The following is a 17,919-nucleotide window of genomic DNA, read 5'->3' as shown; positions in this document are numbered from 1 at the left end:
TCCATGGACTATCTGTACTTTGCCAGAAAAAGGAGCATAGAAATTGAGCTCCTTTAGTCTAGCTACCCATAGTTAAATCTAGAGTCCAGCTTTTGAAAATATTTGGAACAGATAAAAATTACACAGGTTTGCACAAAACACTGTGATGTCATTTCAAAAGAAGGCCAAGTTGGATTTTTGACACGTATATTGTTACATAAACATAGGTCTATCATGCAATTTTATTGGATAGCACGAATTGCATACATACTGCAGATTTCTGTCTGAATCCTATTAGCCTTAATGCACTAAGACGGTCTTAGTACAATGGTGGAGGAAAGGGAAGGGAAGCATCACTTATTAAGTAGCAGTCAACAGTGCTAACTAACCATGATGGCATTGAAAATATCCTTCTGAGGTCTTTTCTGATGTGAGTGGATGGGAATGAGAAGGAGGGTAGTTCTGTTTCCATTGCAATGGCTATTTTCAGAAAGTGATGCTTCTGATATTTATTTTTTTTATTTTTTTGCATTTCTTGATTTTGTTAACCATCTTGTTTTAATTTCTCTTGAAATCACTGCACATGGACTTCTGTAGGATCTGCTTGTTTTTTCCCCCCCAAAAGAATAGGCTTCACTCTGATCATGTCACACACTTTGCACAAAGTGCTAAGACTTGTATTGCATGCAATAAAGTTGTCATAACTTGTTTCCCAATCCCTCATCCCCACCATTGGACATTTCTGTTATTATATTAAAACAACACAGGATTTGGACATATTCTTGAGAGATCTCCCTTTTTAACTTCACGCTATCATGCTGATGGACAACAAACACACAAGTTTAGAAGCGAATGGGGAAGTTCTAATGTAAACTCTGCCTCTATATAGATTGTTGTTAGTTGCAAAGTTGTGTTCGACCCTTCGCGACCCCATGGACAACGTTCCTCCAGGCCTTCCTGTCCTCTACCATCCTCTGGAGTCCATTTAAGCTCACGCCGACTGCTTCAGTGACTCCATCCAGCCACCTCGTTCTCTGCCGTCCCCTTCTTCTTTTACCTTCAATCTAAGAAGAGCCCTTCCTTCTTATTAGGTGGCCAAAGTATTTGAGTTTCATCTTCAGGATCTGGCCTTCTAAAGAGAAGTCAGGGTTGATCTCCTTTGGACTGATGGTTTGATCGCCTTGCAGTCCAAGGGACTCGCAGGAGTCATCTCCAGCACCATAGTTCAAAGGCCTCAATTCTTTGGCACGCAGCGATAGATAGATAGATAGATAGATAGATAGATAGATAGATAGATAGATAGATAGATAGATAGACAGACAGACAGACAGACAGACAGACAGACAGACAGACAGACAGACAGACAGATAGAGATGGATGGATGGATGAATGGATAGACCGACCTGTATAGACCTCAATAAACTCACTTTTTCCAGCAAGCCAGGCTGGCTTAAGAAGAAATTTTAAATGTTTTAATTGGTTTGTATTTTTAATTTTGGGCCAAATTTATATATATATTTTAATTGTTTTTTAATATTTGTATTTCATGTTTTTTAATTCTGGCTGTACACCGCCCTAAGTCCTCAGGGAGAAGGGCGGTATATAAATTTAAAAATAAATAAATAAATAAATATTTCAAAGTTTACCACTGACTCCCCCAAAAGTTACTTGATCTGTCATTGAAGTTATGACTGCCGTATCCTCTCCCTATGTCACATTTTGGGTGCTTGGCAAATGGCTCGAATTTATGATTGGTTACAGCTTACCAAAGTCATGATGGTTTGCAACATTTTTTGCTGATTTATAGAGCTCTTGTCAGTTTCTGCAACAACCACCCTTTCGGGAGAATCGATTTGCTTAATGACCAGGTGATTTGCTTAACAACCATGTAACTCACTTCTGATAATCATAAAATCAAGTCAGGTCATGTGGTGACCCACTTAATGACTGCAATGATTTATTACCAAAATTGCAGGCTCAGTTGTGGTTGCTAAGTGAGGTGTGACTCTGGTTTCCATTATGTCCTAATAGGCAGGGAGCTTTTACTTATGATTGTACTGATGAAACTACTTTTAATTTGGTTTCCACTTTATGCTATTCCGTCCCCGCCTGCCCCCTCCCCCCCGTGTGTGTGTGTGTGTGTGTGTGTGTGTGTTTGTGTGTTTGTGTCTGTCTGTTTCTTTTTCTATGTGTGAATCTTACTGATTTATTCCAACAGTTTCAGAATATTCTTATAAGCCATCCTGGAACTGAAAGGCATGGAATCACTTTTTCAGTAACCAGGGAATCTGTTCTTGTGTTGTGCTGTTCTTATGTACCAGCAAAGATACAGTTAAAAGTAAATTAGAAAAAAATCATAGGCATTAAGTTTATCATGGTAGCTAAGTGATCTCCACTGTCACTTTTGGATACCATTCACTGGGGAATAAACACTAGAATTATTTTCTTAATGCCATGTTAGTGGTCTTTCTGGGGACATTTTGTTGGATCATACTCAGACAAAATTCAAACAGACAGAACCCTTTATTTAATTCAACAGTGATTAAAAATTGAATGTAGACTTATTTTATTTGTTAAAAATTATATTTGTTAAAAAGCCAGATCAATGTAGTTCACTGACTGAATTTTACCCACGTGCCACTGTGGGTCAGTGAGGCCGAATTTTAGAAAACCAAATCTGTTTAAAGAACTTTGTACTTATTTCCCATCAATTTTAATTTTGCAGTAGCTTACTTTAATGGTTGGGCTGAATATGACCTTACTATTTGGCTAACATCTTGTTTTCTATATTTTGCAGCAGGTGATCCCTATTCTTAGATTATTATTATTTTGCCCCTTGGCCATTATCCAGGAATGTTTGAATATGAGCTTCTCTCCAATGTAAATTAACAGTGTTGAAAAATATCCAGCCGCTTCCTTATTTTGAGGACAATCAGAACTAAGTCGGTGCCACGGAAAAGATTGTTTCCTCAAACATCTGTTTCAGGGATCAGTTATACACTGTTGAACTTTAACTGACACTATCATCTCGTTGTGGAAAATAAAAAAAAGGTTATGAATAATTTGGATACTAAGAATGACAACTACCGATTTCCATGTGTTTACAGAGCAGGTTGTAAAGTCATGAAGATTTCACAAACATCAGAAAACAGCAGTATCAGAGACCAGGAGAGAAAGAGAGAGAGAGAGAGTGAGAAAGAGAAAAAGAGAAGGAGGGAGGGAGGGAGGGAGAGAAGCAATGTCTCAGCTACTGATAAATGGCACAAAATTCAGTAACTAGTTAAAACAGTTTAATAGTGGGAGTAGATATAAGACAATACGGACTGATGTAAAGAAGTAGAGGAACACATAGCAAATGTTTTTTTTAGAAAAAGCAATATTGTATTCTGATGTTACACAAGGGAAAGTAGCTTGTATGTAAGATAAAAGATTAGGAGGCTGTTGCAGAAAGATTGTCTAGGAAGCTACATGGCTAAAATCAGGACCTTACAAAGGTATCATTCAGAAGTTAAATCTCCTTCACCTAGGTAGCAATACTTATTTCACACAATGACTTATTTTTGCTGGGAATTATGGGAGGCATTTATCCTTAAGTATATTTACAACAACACATGTCCAGAAACAAAAAGAATGATAACTTAGCTCAATCAATGAGTAACATCTATGAAAACGGTGGTGGTAGCAACACGAAGGAATACACGAAGCTACAATGAAAGTGAAGGTAATTTAAAATAGGAAAATATACTGCCCATAACCCTTTATTGCAGATGATGCTTATTTTGGAAACAGCCCTTTTATTTTAAATGAATTTCAAATGCCACAAATCATTTAATAGGCTGGTTCTATAAAATCACAAATGGATAAACGAGGCTCCCACTGCACTTTTCTTTTTCTTTCACACATTCAAGAAATATAAGTGACAGTTTAAGGGAGCTTTAATCCGATCTGAATTAATCTGATAAATACCCCCCCTTTTTTTAAAAAAAGAAAAGAAGAATAAAAAACCCTGTAGAAATGACAATCAGCTACCGTCCAAACCAGCCCAAAACCACAACCAATAATAAAACAGCTCCCCCTCCCCTAAATTACAGCTTATTCTACCTGCAAAAAGGAAGCATGTCACCAAACTTCTCCTCCTTTGTTTGGACCCCCAGAAACCAGATACCACAGAGCAAACCTTCCACAGGAATTGAAAGCTTTACACTGCATTAACATTGTTCGTTGCCAAAGCTATCTGCTCTCCAAGCATTTGAAGAGGCACATTCCAAAGCCTGTTTCCATTGCTCTGAGAAAGCTGTAAGTTTTCTTTTCCTGGGCAATTCCTTCCAGAAAAACAGGGATGAATTATACTTGAGAACACATGCAAGTCCATAGTTCTTGACCAACGCAGTCTCACATCTCATTTCTGCAAGTCTCTTGCTACCGATCTGGATAGAATGGATAGCATATCTGAGTAGGCTGGAGAATCAAAACTTGCAAAAATGAACAGGTGCACAAAGGCACTGGAATGCCAGCTCTAAGGAAACATTAATACTAAGTATGTGTACTTTTCAAGGCAAGGTTCTATTTAATGACTTGGACTGTTTATATTTTGCTATGCTTAATTAAGCAAAGTAGCTGAACTCACCTACCCCAACCCATTTCAAAAACCTCACATTGTTTTCTCTCTGCTGCTAAGAAAGTTATGGTCACGATAAATTAGGAAGGAAAAAAACTACATGGCACTTCTGGCTTTAAAATATGTAAAGTTTGAAAGGGGTAAAAAGGGGTATTTTCTTCCAAAGTAAGGAACTGTTTCTTTTGGGCTGAAAGAAGCAATCAAATAACACAAACAATAACTGTCCTAAAAAAAGGAAGGGAGAGGGAAGGAAGGAAGGAGAATAAAGCATTCTGAGGAAGCAGTAAAACTGGATTGCAGTATGTGTGTGTGTATATGTGTGTGTATGTATATACACACACACACACATATACATACATACACATATATATATATACACACATACATATATATACATATATATATATGAAGGTACTCTCTCTGGAAATTTAAAAGTATGCAAATGCAAACTATATAGTGGAACAAACACAGACAAGCTATACCTTTGTATTACACTGGCATTTTATTATTTAATTAAAATACTCTTATTTTTGTAGCTCACACATGTTTCCCTTGAGACAATTTTTCTGTTAGCCTGCTGGCCTTGACTTCCAGCCAAAAACAATTCAGAAACAAAAAGAGACAACAAATCATATTTTCACAGACATTTTTATCTCTCAATAGAACCCTGTTTTCACACAACATCCTACAGACTCTATGGAAATTATAATTTATTGTTATAGCCATCCAAAGGAAGTATGGTTTAAAAATCTCCACTTGTGCCTCCTACAAACTCTGACAATTTCTTAAATTGAACTATTCCTTGTCCAGGAATTGTCATTGGGCAACAATAGTGTAATCTTTTCAATCAGATTGATAAACAATTCGCCAGGAGTACACCAGAATATTAACCTAGTAACCAACAGAAAACCAGAAAGTAAGAGAAAAACAATTTGTTTCAAACACTATTGAATGATCCTTGAAGATTCTGTGAAAAGAGATGATATATGTCAGAAAGATGGATAGTACGTAAACATGGGATCACATATTACTTCATGCCATCAACTAACTCTTACCTGATGGCAACCTTGAAGATTTGAGTCTCGTCCATATGATGAATAAGAGCTTCTATCTGTTTTACCTGTTTCAGAAGGGGAGAGAGAGAGAGAGAAGTATTATCTGATAACACAGTTAAAGAATACATCCTGTAATTAATTAATCTGTATAGAAGAGTGATATTTATTGCATTGTAGTGAATGTTCTTAATCTATTTTATAAAAAGCCTCTCGTCTTTAAAGCCACTTTTTATAGTAATCACATCACTACCATCTTTGGTCTTGGTAAATAAATTTTGAATCCATATCACCACAGAAGAATGGCACATGTTCCTCATCTCAATAGCACAATTTTCTAACCACAGAAGACAATCGGATTTCCTCAGATGATGAGCTTCCACCCTGTTTTCAAAATCAGGAATTTTACACCTCCAAATACTAAGGATGGTATCTACCATGTTTTCCCGAAAATAAGACCCTGTTTTATATTTTTTTGAACCCCGAAATAAGCACTTGGCCTTATTTTCAAGGAGGTCTTATTTTGGGGCGCGTGGAGCAAGACGGGGCTCCTCTTGCCGTCTTACCTGATTTCCAGCTCTGTCTCCCTAACCCTAACCAGAGGAAATGGCGGGGACCGACTGTGCATGCGGTTAAATATTTTTGGGGAGGGCTTATTTTCGGGGGAGGGCTTATTTTCAGGGAAACACGGTAGGAGAGAAGTTCATGTCTGCTTATACCTCAAAACAAAAATAAGGGGCAACCCATGATAGACCTCCATTTATTTTGCTCAACCTGGCCTTCTAGCCCTTTTGTGAACCCCAATGGCACACTGTTCTTGACCGTTATTCTTCCATAGGCCTGTGCCATAGAACTCCTAATGGCCTCCGCTTTAAAATACCTTCACTGCTTGCTATGATTACATTTCTAATTGGAAACGCCATTCAAACCTCCAGAATAATATATGTGAGACAATCATTCTTAAAGGAGGAAACAAAATCTCTCTTTTCCTTTTCTTTCTTACCCCTAAAAACTGCGTAAATTTATTTTTATGAGCACAGCAGGAAGGTTATCCATGTCGTGACCTGACCATAATAATTCTCACTGATTACACTGCAGTCACCAGTGGGGTCAGAGGTAATAAATCAAAAACTCCAGATGGTAAAGTTAGCGAAGAAACCCCCTCACAAGTCTGATTTCCTAGTTGAATTCCCTGTTGAATGACTTGATCTCTGCAGTTATGCTCCAGAAAAGAGTATTTTATATTAAAATATATCACTCCCTAACAATGCTTCAACTTTCTCAGTTGTAGGAGACACAAATAGATTGTGATATTTCATGCCAATTCTAGTATTTTCTTTGATTTTCCTGCATGCTCTAACATTTTATTTAAAATGTCAACAGCACATGATATAGTTGGATACGGACATTGTGAATCTGATGAAAAGAACAGAGGAATGGATTTCATATATTATGACGGTTGTTAGTAACCCAAAGAAGGAATTTGTTGAAAATGTGAATAGCTAGAAGCCCTGTTCAATAAGGTCAGCAAAGACCTATGATAGGTCCTGACATGAAAATGAATAATATTCTGGCATGAAATTTAATAAAATAATTCCAAGTGTGGTTAGAAAATGAAAGATTAATCTTTAATAATTTACAACTATTAGGTGCACCTAAGATAAGCAGAGATAAGATTCAACAGCTTAACATAGAAAGAAATAATTGTTATTGGATATCCCAAACAATGTATACCCTCTCCATAACTTTTGGTGGACAACAAAAATGACCCTTGGGTGCCCAGATCTAATATAATGCAAAGTTCTGGTTGTTTCTGCAATCAAGCATATAATAAATTGCAATAACTAGCTACATATAGTACAGTACATTACCCCTGTAAATGAATCATTTAATTACTATCACATACTTTGCAAAACCACCTTTACTTTAAAGGATGTTATTTTATTACAGAATATTATACTGAGTCTGGTTATTATTGAAATACAAGGTGTAAGAAAAAAAGATTCACATTTTAATTTAATATAGAACAATCATTTAATAAACTAAACTGTTGTTTCCTAAAGTGTCGAATTAATTTTTTGGAAAAAAAATTGATTAAATGCACATAAGGTTTTATTTAAGGTTTTGCCCAATAAAGTCGGGATTCAATTAAAATAATGACTATGAGAGGAATACATTCTATAAGGATGTATATACATTCTATAATAATGAATACACATTATTGTGTAATTTGCACATGATTTCAAATTGGCATCTATAGATCTACAATATTATATGGAATTCTACTTTCTTTCAGTTTTACTTTGTTAAAAAGATGGAATGTATACTGGGAGTAAATCTCCTACATACATTCCCCTGAAAATGTACGTCAATAACATTAATATAAAATTATAACTCTACTTTTATTTGACTTGTCATTTTGAATTTAGCTTTCAGACAGGGGGAAAAAAACCCAGTAAATCCAAATGCTTTTAAAATTGTCTTGTCATAATAAAACACGAAACAAAATACTACAAGTTGAATTTATCATGCCCAAGAATATAAAACGTGACACATTTTTTGTGATTTCATAAAAAGGATCTTTTCCTAACCATGATAAAAACTACAGATAGGAAAATAGAAATACTGAATTCACTTGAGATTTTGTGCACTATGAGTTAATGTGGGGGGGGGGGGGAGATGTCTATGAACAATTTGATGAGACAGGAAACAAGGGAAAAATGTCCTGAACAGGAAAGGAACAGTACAGGTTTTACTTCAACTCACACCTACAAGGTGAGTTTCCTCAAACTCAACCAGGCAAAAATACATTTTAATGAGGAGATGGGTGAATAAAGCTAACGAATCCAACCTACTGAATAAAGAACCGGGCAAATGAATTTCATTTACTATGTGAGTACCTGTCCTCCTCCTCCTCCTCCTCCTCCTTCTTACTATCGTATCAGATACAAACTGTCTCATTTTAATTTCGGTGGTTAAAAAATATTTATCTAGATGCAAAAATAAAACGCACTGCAAATTACAAGTTGTCAGGGTTAAAAATCTACTTCTATTTGTGTGGGGGAGGATGAGAGCACAGCACAGACATGAATCATTCTCAGTAATTTGAGTGTTTCCATGACATCAATGGGCACTCGTCCAGGACTCTGTCGAAGCTTGTGAGGTACCAAAGAGACACAGAAACCAGCAGGAGATTGACTTCTTCTTTTTTTTAAGGATTATGCTCCTTGTAAAGATTTCATCTGTAGCATCCATTTTTACCACCAGACAGATAGCTTTGGAGATCAGGAATGAGCATATTTCATCCTGAGACTGTAAGCTTTTAACTTTTATTGCGTCTTTATTTTTGTACCCCAATCCAACCAGGAACGTGTCTTTCCTCCCAGTTAAGAACAGAATAATCAAATTTACATGAAACTCTTTAGGGACGTGGATGGATGTGTGGATGGATGTGTGTGTACAGCGTTCGTATAGATGCACTATTCAATTGTCATTGTGAAATAAACTCACTTTTTTGGGGGTAGATGTCATTTAATTCATGAGGGGGGAAAAAATCTCTGGAGGGGAAATATTCATTTAAAAATCAGCTACTTTCTTTATGTTGATTTTCTGCTTAAAATTCACTAGCACATTTGTTTCAGATAATAAAATTTGAAAGAGGGCTACTAATATTCTGGCGGGGGCTCCCTGAGTAACTATCTGTGTGTATAAATTTTAACACACACAAAAAAACCCGAGCTCGCCTGGAATTTTTATACTTACTTTGCAATGTCCATCGTTCTCAGGTATTACAGGAATACAGCCATTCTGAATATGTGCATTTGTGGACTGGGATGCTATAAATTGTGACTTCTTAAAGGGATTGTGCGTGAGGGCTCGGTTTTTAAAGAATCGACAACAATGTAGAAACTCGACACATTCACTGCGGAATTTTCGAGACAACCTTCCAGTACCAGAATGCGGCAGCCGCTGCGGATATTTTTTGGCACAAAGACAACAGTTCCAGTGCCAAGCCCCATGGCTACGACTACTCGAAAGAGGCATAAGGGTAGCATTAATCGCTCAAGTCTTTTACTGCTTGGTGTATTGCTGTCCATAGTTTTTTTTTTTTTTTAAAAACCCCAAACCTTAAATGTACCGGTTAATAATTTGCATACAAACCAAGAAAAGGGTACTGTTCTATAATCTGGTTAGATTTCCCATCACAAGGACCAATATTGCACCGACTGCTAAATACAAAAAAAAAAAAAAAAAACCCAACTATGTTGTGATAATCGAAATAAAACTTACAAGAGAAGATGACCGGAACAATGACTTACTATTATACAAGTGGGAACCCTGAGAGTGATTCAAAGGAAATGCATTATTAATTATACTAATACCTTTTTAAATAAATAAACAGACAGAATACACATCAGCCAAAATACATACAAAGAAAAACAGAATGAACTGCCAAAGCTTTTCTCTAAGGCATAATACACATACAGACACTCAATAAACACCCAAGAAATAAAAGAAAGAATCCCCTCTAAACTCAGTTGCTTACTATGCAGTTCCCAGCATCTGAGATTAACTGTAATCAAAACGAGGAAAAGAAAAAAAAAAAAGAAAAAAAAAACAACACAAAAACATTGCAGGATTTCCAGTCGGTCCATAAAGAAGCCGGTTGCTTCTCAACAATGTCCTCTGAAAAATTATTTGAATTAAGCCAAAAATTCAAGTCGTTCAACTCTCATATAACTTTGTTTTCCTTTTGTTCTGAAAGAAAAGTCAGGTCGTCTTTGCTCTACCAATAGATATCTCTCGCTTCTACATTTGTGATACTCTTATATTTTAACTTTTGTGACAGTTGGATTCAAGAGGCATAGTGACATATCTTCAAATATAGTTTGACTTCAGATGGTTGAGGAACATTTATATTCACATTCCTAGTTTCACAGTTGTGGGACTGCTTCTGTCTGGCCTAAATTTGCTTATTTCATTGCTGGGGATTATTCATTCCGTAATTTTAAATTGCTAGGCATTGTAAAAAAAAAAGAAAAGACAATCCATGGGGAAGAGATAGAAAGGGTAAGCTTTCTGTTCAGTATCAATATCTTCTCACACTGAAGTGCCCATCATGGTATACGTGGGAGATTTATGCTTGGAAAATGAGACAAGCTTGTCTTCATATGCTACCTATAAGGCAAGAAGTTTCAGATGCAAAGATGTTACATAGAATGAATAACAGAATAACTGAGTTGGAAGGCATCTTGGAGGTCTTCTAGTCCGCTGCTCAAGATCTCCTACCTATACCATTCCAGACAAGTGGCCGTCTATATGATGTTCAGCTCTCTATAGGGTGACTGGAATGTATTTAGGAAACATTTTTAGATTTATTATTTCCATTTCTATTCCTATTTTACTTCCTCATGGGTAAACGATGTATTAAGACATATAGAGAGATTAATAAACCACATGCATCATTCGGCCACTCATTCATTTATTCATTGATAACTTTGCAGTGACTCTATAAAATTTTATTTAGATAACTGTATGTATAAACTACTCATGTCCAATTCTGCTCCATTGTTTAGAGAAATCATGTCTATTAAGACTCCCCTAGTCTTTTGTGGTAATAAATGGCATACAGTAATAGAAATACAGAGCAACATAGGTCTGCCTAATTCACTGGGAATTAACCAAATAACTGGGTTTCCACTACAGACTGAGCCATTACAAATAAATACCCACACACACACACACATCTAATCAAGGTTAACCATTAGTCAAACTTAGCATGTTGCTTGATTGCACATAGAAAGTTTTATTTGACCTGGTTAAATTGGTTGTGTGAACATAGCCATTGTGAGTTTCATTAATGAAACATAATCTAACAATTGTGAAGTATAAATCCAGTTTCATGGCATTACGGGGGAGCTTCATTTGTTTGAAAAGAAAGCAGTTGGGAACCTAACATTTCTTCTATGACACAGAACTAAACCATAACTTGGAAGAGTTTCTTTTCTTATGGAACCTTTTGAAGTATTTGACTGAAGCTTAAATGTTCAGTACTAGACATTCATGAAGTGTGATGCACAAAAGGATCAAAGACTAACCCCAAAGGACTCTTCCTGGCATTTTATAGTAATATAAATTTGCCCCAAATTTCTAGTTTATTGACATAAAATGAAGCTGGATATCAAAGAACTATAATATTCAACATAGACATAGAAATTACTGAACACAGAAGCAAACATTATCCTAACATTGACTCAATTTAGGCATTATTAAAAAAAGAAAAGAAAAACAAAAGAGTGATCTTTCAACTATGGTTTAGAAAACGTTTATAGAAAAAGGTATAGAAAAAAATATATAGAAAAAGAGTTATATATAAAATAACCCTTCCTTTTCTTTTGTTCAGCTTTCTTCATTTTTGCCTGGGCTTTACTTTAGAATAAATAAATGGGATGCACTGTTTACTATTATTGTAATCACAAACTGTCTCAAAGCCATGTTGTGACACCTCACTGTAAAAGGGGTTTATAAACTATGATATATTTGATTTTAACCATAATGTAATTAAAATTCAGATATCACAGCAAACCATTGTTAGGATAGCAAAAAAAGAGGGTACAAAATGAAAGCAAGAAAACACAAACCATTTGCCCAGATCAAATGTTGTGATATCCAAACCAAGTCATTACACTGGCATTTCAAATCAATACACAGACCAGCAACAATTTTAGGTCTAAGAAGGTCTAAGAAATTGATACGCCCCAGAGATACAGCAAAAGGCGAATGGATATTATTTTCAAAACATGAAAAACTTTAATGAATACACTGACATATATAGAGATGGATTGTTCCTAAAGGGACATAATGTTGCCACTATAATGTGCTATTACAACTGGAGATTATACAGTTTAACATACCACATCAGAAGATAAAGACAAAGCAAAGCTTAAAGGTGCACTTAATGTAAAGATCTTTCCAGATGGACAGTTTTTGGTGTCAGGCTGATTCAATGTTTCTGACACCTACAAATCGCAAGGGGACTTTGCAAATTCCCGTGTTGATTCTGTTAGCCTAAATAGCTGACTGAGGGCTTAGTCAGAACAGCATATGTGGCATAAATGAACATTGTGCAAAACCTCAATATTGGTCGATGCTTTATTTTTGAAGTTCTTTTACTCCAGCTTACATTCTGGTGCACATCAGCCACAGAAACTGGTGTCAGTGAAAATAAACCAGCATTTATTTGGTTTTAATCTTAACATCTGATGCACATAAGCCATCAGTCATCTCTTGAAAATCTGATATTTGCATCTAATTGTGTGTTGTTGGGCCTGATAAATATTTTTCAACTTTGACAAATGAGATTCGCTGAATGGCTGTCACACTTAAATTTAATAGAATATATGTACTGCCCAAGCTACTAATTTGTCTAGAAAATTATGGCCTTATACTATATTCGAATTGTTTATTCTTTAAAAAAATAGTGAACATTTCTTAACACACCATACAGGAAATATTGATTTATATAGCAACAGGAACTGAGAATACAAACATAACTTAATTCTAATTCAATTAATATTTTTTTCTAACAAGTTTTTTTGTTCCAATGGCCTTTGAAGCAATAATATTTCATGGGTTAAATAAATCTTATTACCTTTGTGATAGATCTCTAAATTTGTTTGTCTCATAGGAACTGCTTGTTGTTGTTGTTGTTGTTGTTAGTTGCGAAGTCGTGTCTGACCCATCGCGACCCCATGGACAATGTTCTTCCAGGCCTTCCTGTTCTCTACCATCTTATGGAGTCCATTTAAGCTCACGCCTATTGCTTCAGTGACTCCATCCAGCCACCTCATTGTCTGTCGTCCCTTTCTTCTTTTGCCCTCAATCTTTCCCAGCATTAGGCTCTTCTCCAGTGAGTCCTTCCTTCTCATTAGGTGACCAAAGTATTTGAGTTTCATCTTATGGATCTGGCCTTCTAAAGAGCAGTCAGGGTTGATCTCCTCTAGGACTGACCGGTTTGATCACCTTGCAGTCCAAGGGACTCGCAGGAGTCTTCTCCAGCACCATAGTTCAAAGGCCTCAATTCTTTCTTATGGCCTCAGCCTTTCTTATGGTCCAACTTTCACAGCCATACATTGCAACTGGGAAAACCATAGCCTTGACTATGCGCACTAGGAACTGCTAATTTGATGCAAATTAATCTCAATTTATTCAGATGGTTTTACATATGAAGAACTCCATACCATTTCTTACACCAATGACTTAAAGCAAATGTCTTGATATATCCATTATTAATTTCCTATCAATTTTTCTTTTATCACAAAAAGTTTGTGCAGGTATATTTTAAGACAACATCTCAAACTGAAGCAGTAAAATACTGATTTTAAAAATCTACAGGAAAATAAAGGCAGAATGATGTGCATCTATATCCTTGTTTTCAAAAGGATATTTTTGGACTTTTTTGGTTTTCCCTTGAAGACATTTTGCTTCTCATCCAATAAGCTTCTTCGTTTCTGACTGATTGGTGAGGATGGAAGGATTTATATTCCATGAAGTTATCTGGTCATTAACACCCTTTTTGAGAGTCTTTGAGGTCACTTTAAGGTTTATCTGTGCCCTCAGGGTCATCTGGATAGTACAAATGGGCGTGAAACCTTTTTGGAATTGCTCAAACTGCTGAGACCTACTGGGATGTTCGCCTTGACATTTCAAAAGAAATGTAATATACTATATTTTTGTTTATTTATTTGTATCCCGCTTTATTATTTTTATAAATAACTCAAGACAGCAAACATACACAATACTCCTTCCTCCTATTTTCCCCACAATAAGAACCCTATGAGATGGATTGGGTTAAGACACAGAGTGACTAATCCAAAGTTACCCAGCCAACTTCCATGCCTAAGTGAGGGCTAGATCTCCTGGAGGTAGCTCCACAAGGGAGTGACAGCCATGGAAAAGGCACGCTTCCAAGGTCTTGCTAGATCACAAGATTTCAGGGAATGGATCTAGAGTGTTACCTTCTTATCTGACCTAGTGAGACAGGTGGATTAGGGAGTGAAATGCTATTGGTTCGGACCGGTTCTCCTGAACCGGTAGTAAAAAATGCTACCGGTTTGGGTGAACCTGTATTTCCGACGATCAGCTGGGCGATGATCAGCTGTGACGCAAGATTTATATTAGCTAGAATCGTCGGATTTTCTGCTTTCTAGCTAATCAAAATCATGTGGCACAGCGGATTTCCCCCACCCCCCTCACTGTTCTACTTATCTTTGCAGACTCAGAAGGCTTCAAAACATTCCTTTTTTAGTGCTGCACGGGCACGCCTCAGGCGCGCACGTGCGCACAAAGCGCATGCTCGGTAGCAGACTCACAAACCGGTAGCAGACTTCAGAGGATTTTACCGCTGAGGTGAATGTTCTTAGGGAATGGCAGTCCCGCAAATAACCAGCTACTGTGCCATATAGGGATTTAAAGGTGACAACCAACACCTTGAGTTGCACCCAGAAGAAAACAGGGAGAATGAAATTGGGGTGGTTATCATCAATAGAACATGCTACGGTAATAAAAAGGTGGAATTTAAAAAAAAATTGAACTAGTTCCTGTCAATGAAAAATACAGGGAAAGAATAATAAATATACAAACTGAAAGTGTTTGACAGAAACAGTATTTCACTGGAAAACACATATCTGAGACCCTCCATCAGATTATTCATCTCAGAAATTGGGAGGGGGTGATCAAAGTCTTTCTCCTTTACTGCACATCTCACATCAAGAGTAAGTAGCATGAGATTACCCAATTTTGATTTCAAAAATCAAAGCCTTGGTAGTACAGTGGTCTAAGGCACCCTGTTATTAAGCTGGTTATTAAGACCAGCTGCCTGCAATTACTGCAGGTTCGAATCTCGCCAAGGCTCAAGGTTGACTCAGCCTTCCATCCTTTCTAAGGTAAATAAATTGAGGACCCAGTTGTGGGGGCAATAAGCCGACTTTGTATAAATATACAAAAGTATGAAGGCTATTGCTTAGCGCATTGTAAGCCGCCCTGAGTCTCCGGAGTAGGGCGTCATATAAATCAAATAAAAAAAAAAATCTCATTTGACAATGTCAAGATCTTGTATGATATTTCAGCTATTAAGCAAGAAATCTCAGTTATTTTAACTTTGGCAGGGTTATAAGTGTATTTTTGGAAACAACTGTGCCCTTCTGCCTGTGGGTGATGCTTTAACAATCATTTTTCTCAACTTACTGAAATTGAATTGCAGTTCAGGAGAAAAAAGAACCACTCCACACAAGAATTTTTTTTGTTTGTTTTTTTAAAAAGTTATACCTAGATCAAGAAAAGTTAATGTGCATAGGCTATTTTGAAATCTTAATTAAAAAAACTGGATTGGATCCAGATGTAGGAATATAGGGTGAGTTATTCAAAGCAGACTTTTAAAACTTCTGCTCCATTCATTGACCATGTTTTGTCCATCATATCTGCCCCCATTTGATATCTAACTCTTCCAAACATCTTTTGGACACATTCCAATTTTAACAGTTCTTGTACTTACTCAATAAAAAAGCAACTTATTATTTGTTTGGAAGTGACAGCATAACAAGTTAATGTTGTTGCTATTTATGATTGGTTGGAAACCTCAGATTTTAGTCAACATGGAAAGAAATTGATCTCAGAGGCTATAGAAGTAGCAGAATTAAATTGGACCAATACACATATATGGCTTTAAAAGGATAAACCAAATTCCTACAGGTATATAATAAACAAAAATGTAGCCCTAACAGCTAGTCAATGGATACTAGTGCTGAACAATCTAAGGATAAAAAAAACATTGTAAGATAGTAATCTAATACACTTCTTGTGATCATTTCATAGAAATGTGTTTAGCCAGGGTAACTAAACTGTTTTCCTCCAGGAAAAAAAGAACACATCTGGCAACAGTATAGAAGTAGTGGATGGGTGGATGGATGGATAGTAGACAGACAGACAGACAGACAAACAGACAGACCCTTAGCTTGTTTAAGTGCTAAATCTAAAGAAATGACAACAGCTATAAAGAGAATAATCTGAGAAAAACTGGATTAGATTAATTCTAAACCTTATCTTAAAAGCAATTCAAGGATTTTGGCTGGAAAGAAACTCAGTTCGAAGCACAATTATCACGCCTACCCCTCTCTAAATTTTTAGTAAAACGTAAGAGCGAGCACAAAGATCAATTTGTAAATTTTATCTTGAGACTAACTAGAGAAACACTCATTAAGGAAAATTTCTGTTCTGCCCAGAATATATATTTTTCTCCTGCCCCCCACCCTCTAGTTTCCAGTATCAGTTTTTTATATAATATTTTTAGCTCTATAATATGCTTAGCTCCATCCATCCATCCATCCATCCATCCATCCATCCATCCATCCATCGTCTATCTAGTTCATCCTCTGCTTCAATAGCTGATGCTTGTCTGTCTGTCTGTCTGTCTGTCTGTCTGTCTGTCTGTCTATCTATCTATCTATCTATCTATCTATCTATCTATCTATCTATCTATCTATCTATCTAATGTTTTTAGACCAGCCATTTACCTCAGGGAGGGGCTATTTACAAGCATTAGTAACACATAAAATGATACAAATTAATTAAAACTAATACAATCAATGTATACTAATTCATTAAAACTAATACAATCAATGCAGGCTTCACTGATCCTCAAAAGTCTTTTTTTTTTTAACCCACTTCCAGGAGTCCCTGAGAATGACAGCCATTCTAAAACTGTGACAGGCTGTTTCCAGGGGAATAGCTGCCACAGAGCACTCCTATCAAGCCATTTCTGGTTCACCCAAAGGAGGTGGGTGGCAATCCAGATCAGGTAGGCAAAATTTTGCTTCGAACAGTAGCTTCTTATATATGCATGTCTTGAGCCACATATGGCTCTGAAGATAGGGACCTGCATTTGAGTTGCATTTTGAAACAGATCAGCGTCAGCTGTGTGCCATGACCACGCCACACCATTAGCTATTAAACGACTGCTGACAATCACATGCCTGATGGACTAACCACCTACCTAGGTAGAAGTCACCTTCATTAAAATATAGATGGGCAAAAGCGACCGAAATTAAACCTATATGAACGTGTATTAAATTTAGGAAAAACTCCCAACTTGGTGTAATTTGTTCTCCGTGCAAAATCTTCTGTACTTTGAGTAATCCACACTGCATAGATTTAAGAGAGAGAAATCAGATGTTTATGGTTAATTAATTCAGGAGCACCAAAAATGCATGTGCC

The 17,919-nt window shown here is 36.5% G+C and overlaps 1 protein-coding gene across 2 annotated transcripts in view; it reads right to left on the bottom strand.

Moving 5' to 3' along the window:
* The window catches only part of TCF4 (transcription factor 4), a 413,612-nt gene that overhangs the window by 192,262 nt on the left and 203,431 nt on the right, over positions 1-17,919 (bottom strand). For both annotated transcript variants that reach the window (XM_070938928.1, XM_070938929.1), the window contains exon 6: positions 5,653-5,717. In XM_070938928.1, coding sequence (XP_070795029.1) covers positions 5,653-5,717 — 65 coding nt within the window. The remainder of the gene's footprint in view (positions 1-5,652; positions 5,718-17,919) is intronic.

The sequence above is a fragment of the Pituophis catenifer genome, unplaced genomic scaffold (assembly GCF_029215685.1).
Source record: "Pituophis catenifer annectens isolate HBS135680 unplaced genomic scaffold, rPitCat1.0.hap2 SCAF_2, whole genome shotgun sequence".
NCBI lineage: Eukaryota > Metazoa > Chordata > Lepidosauria > Squamata > Colubridae > Pituophis > Pituophis catenifer.
This window is presented reverse-complemented; position numbering and strand designations above follow the sequence as displayed.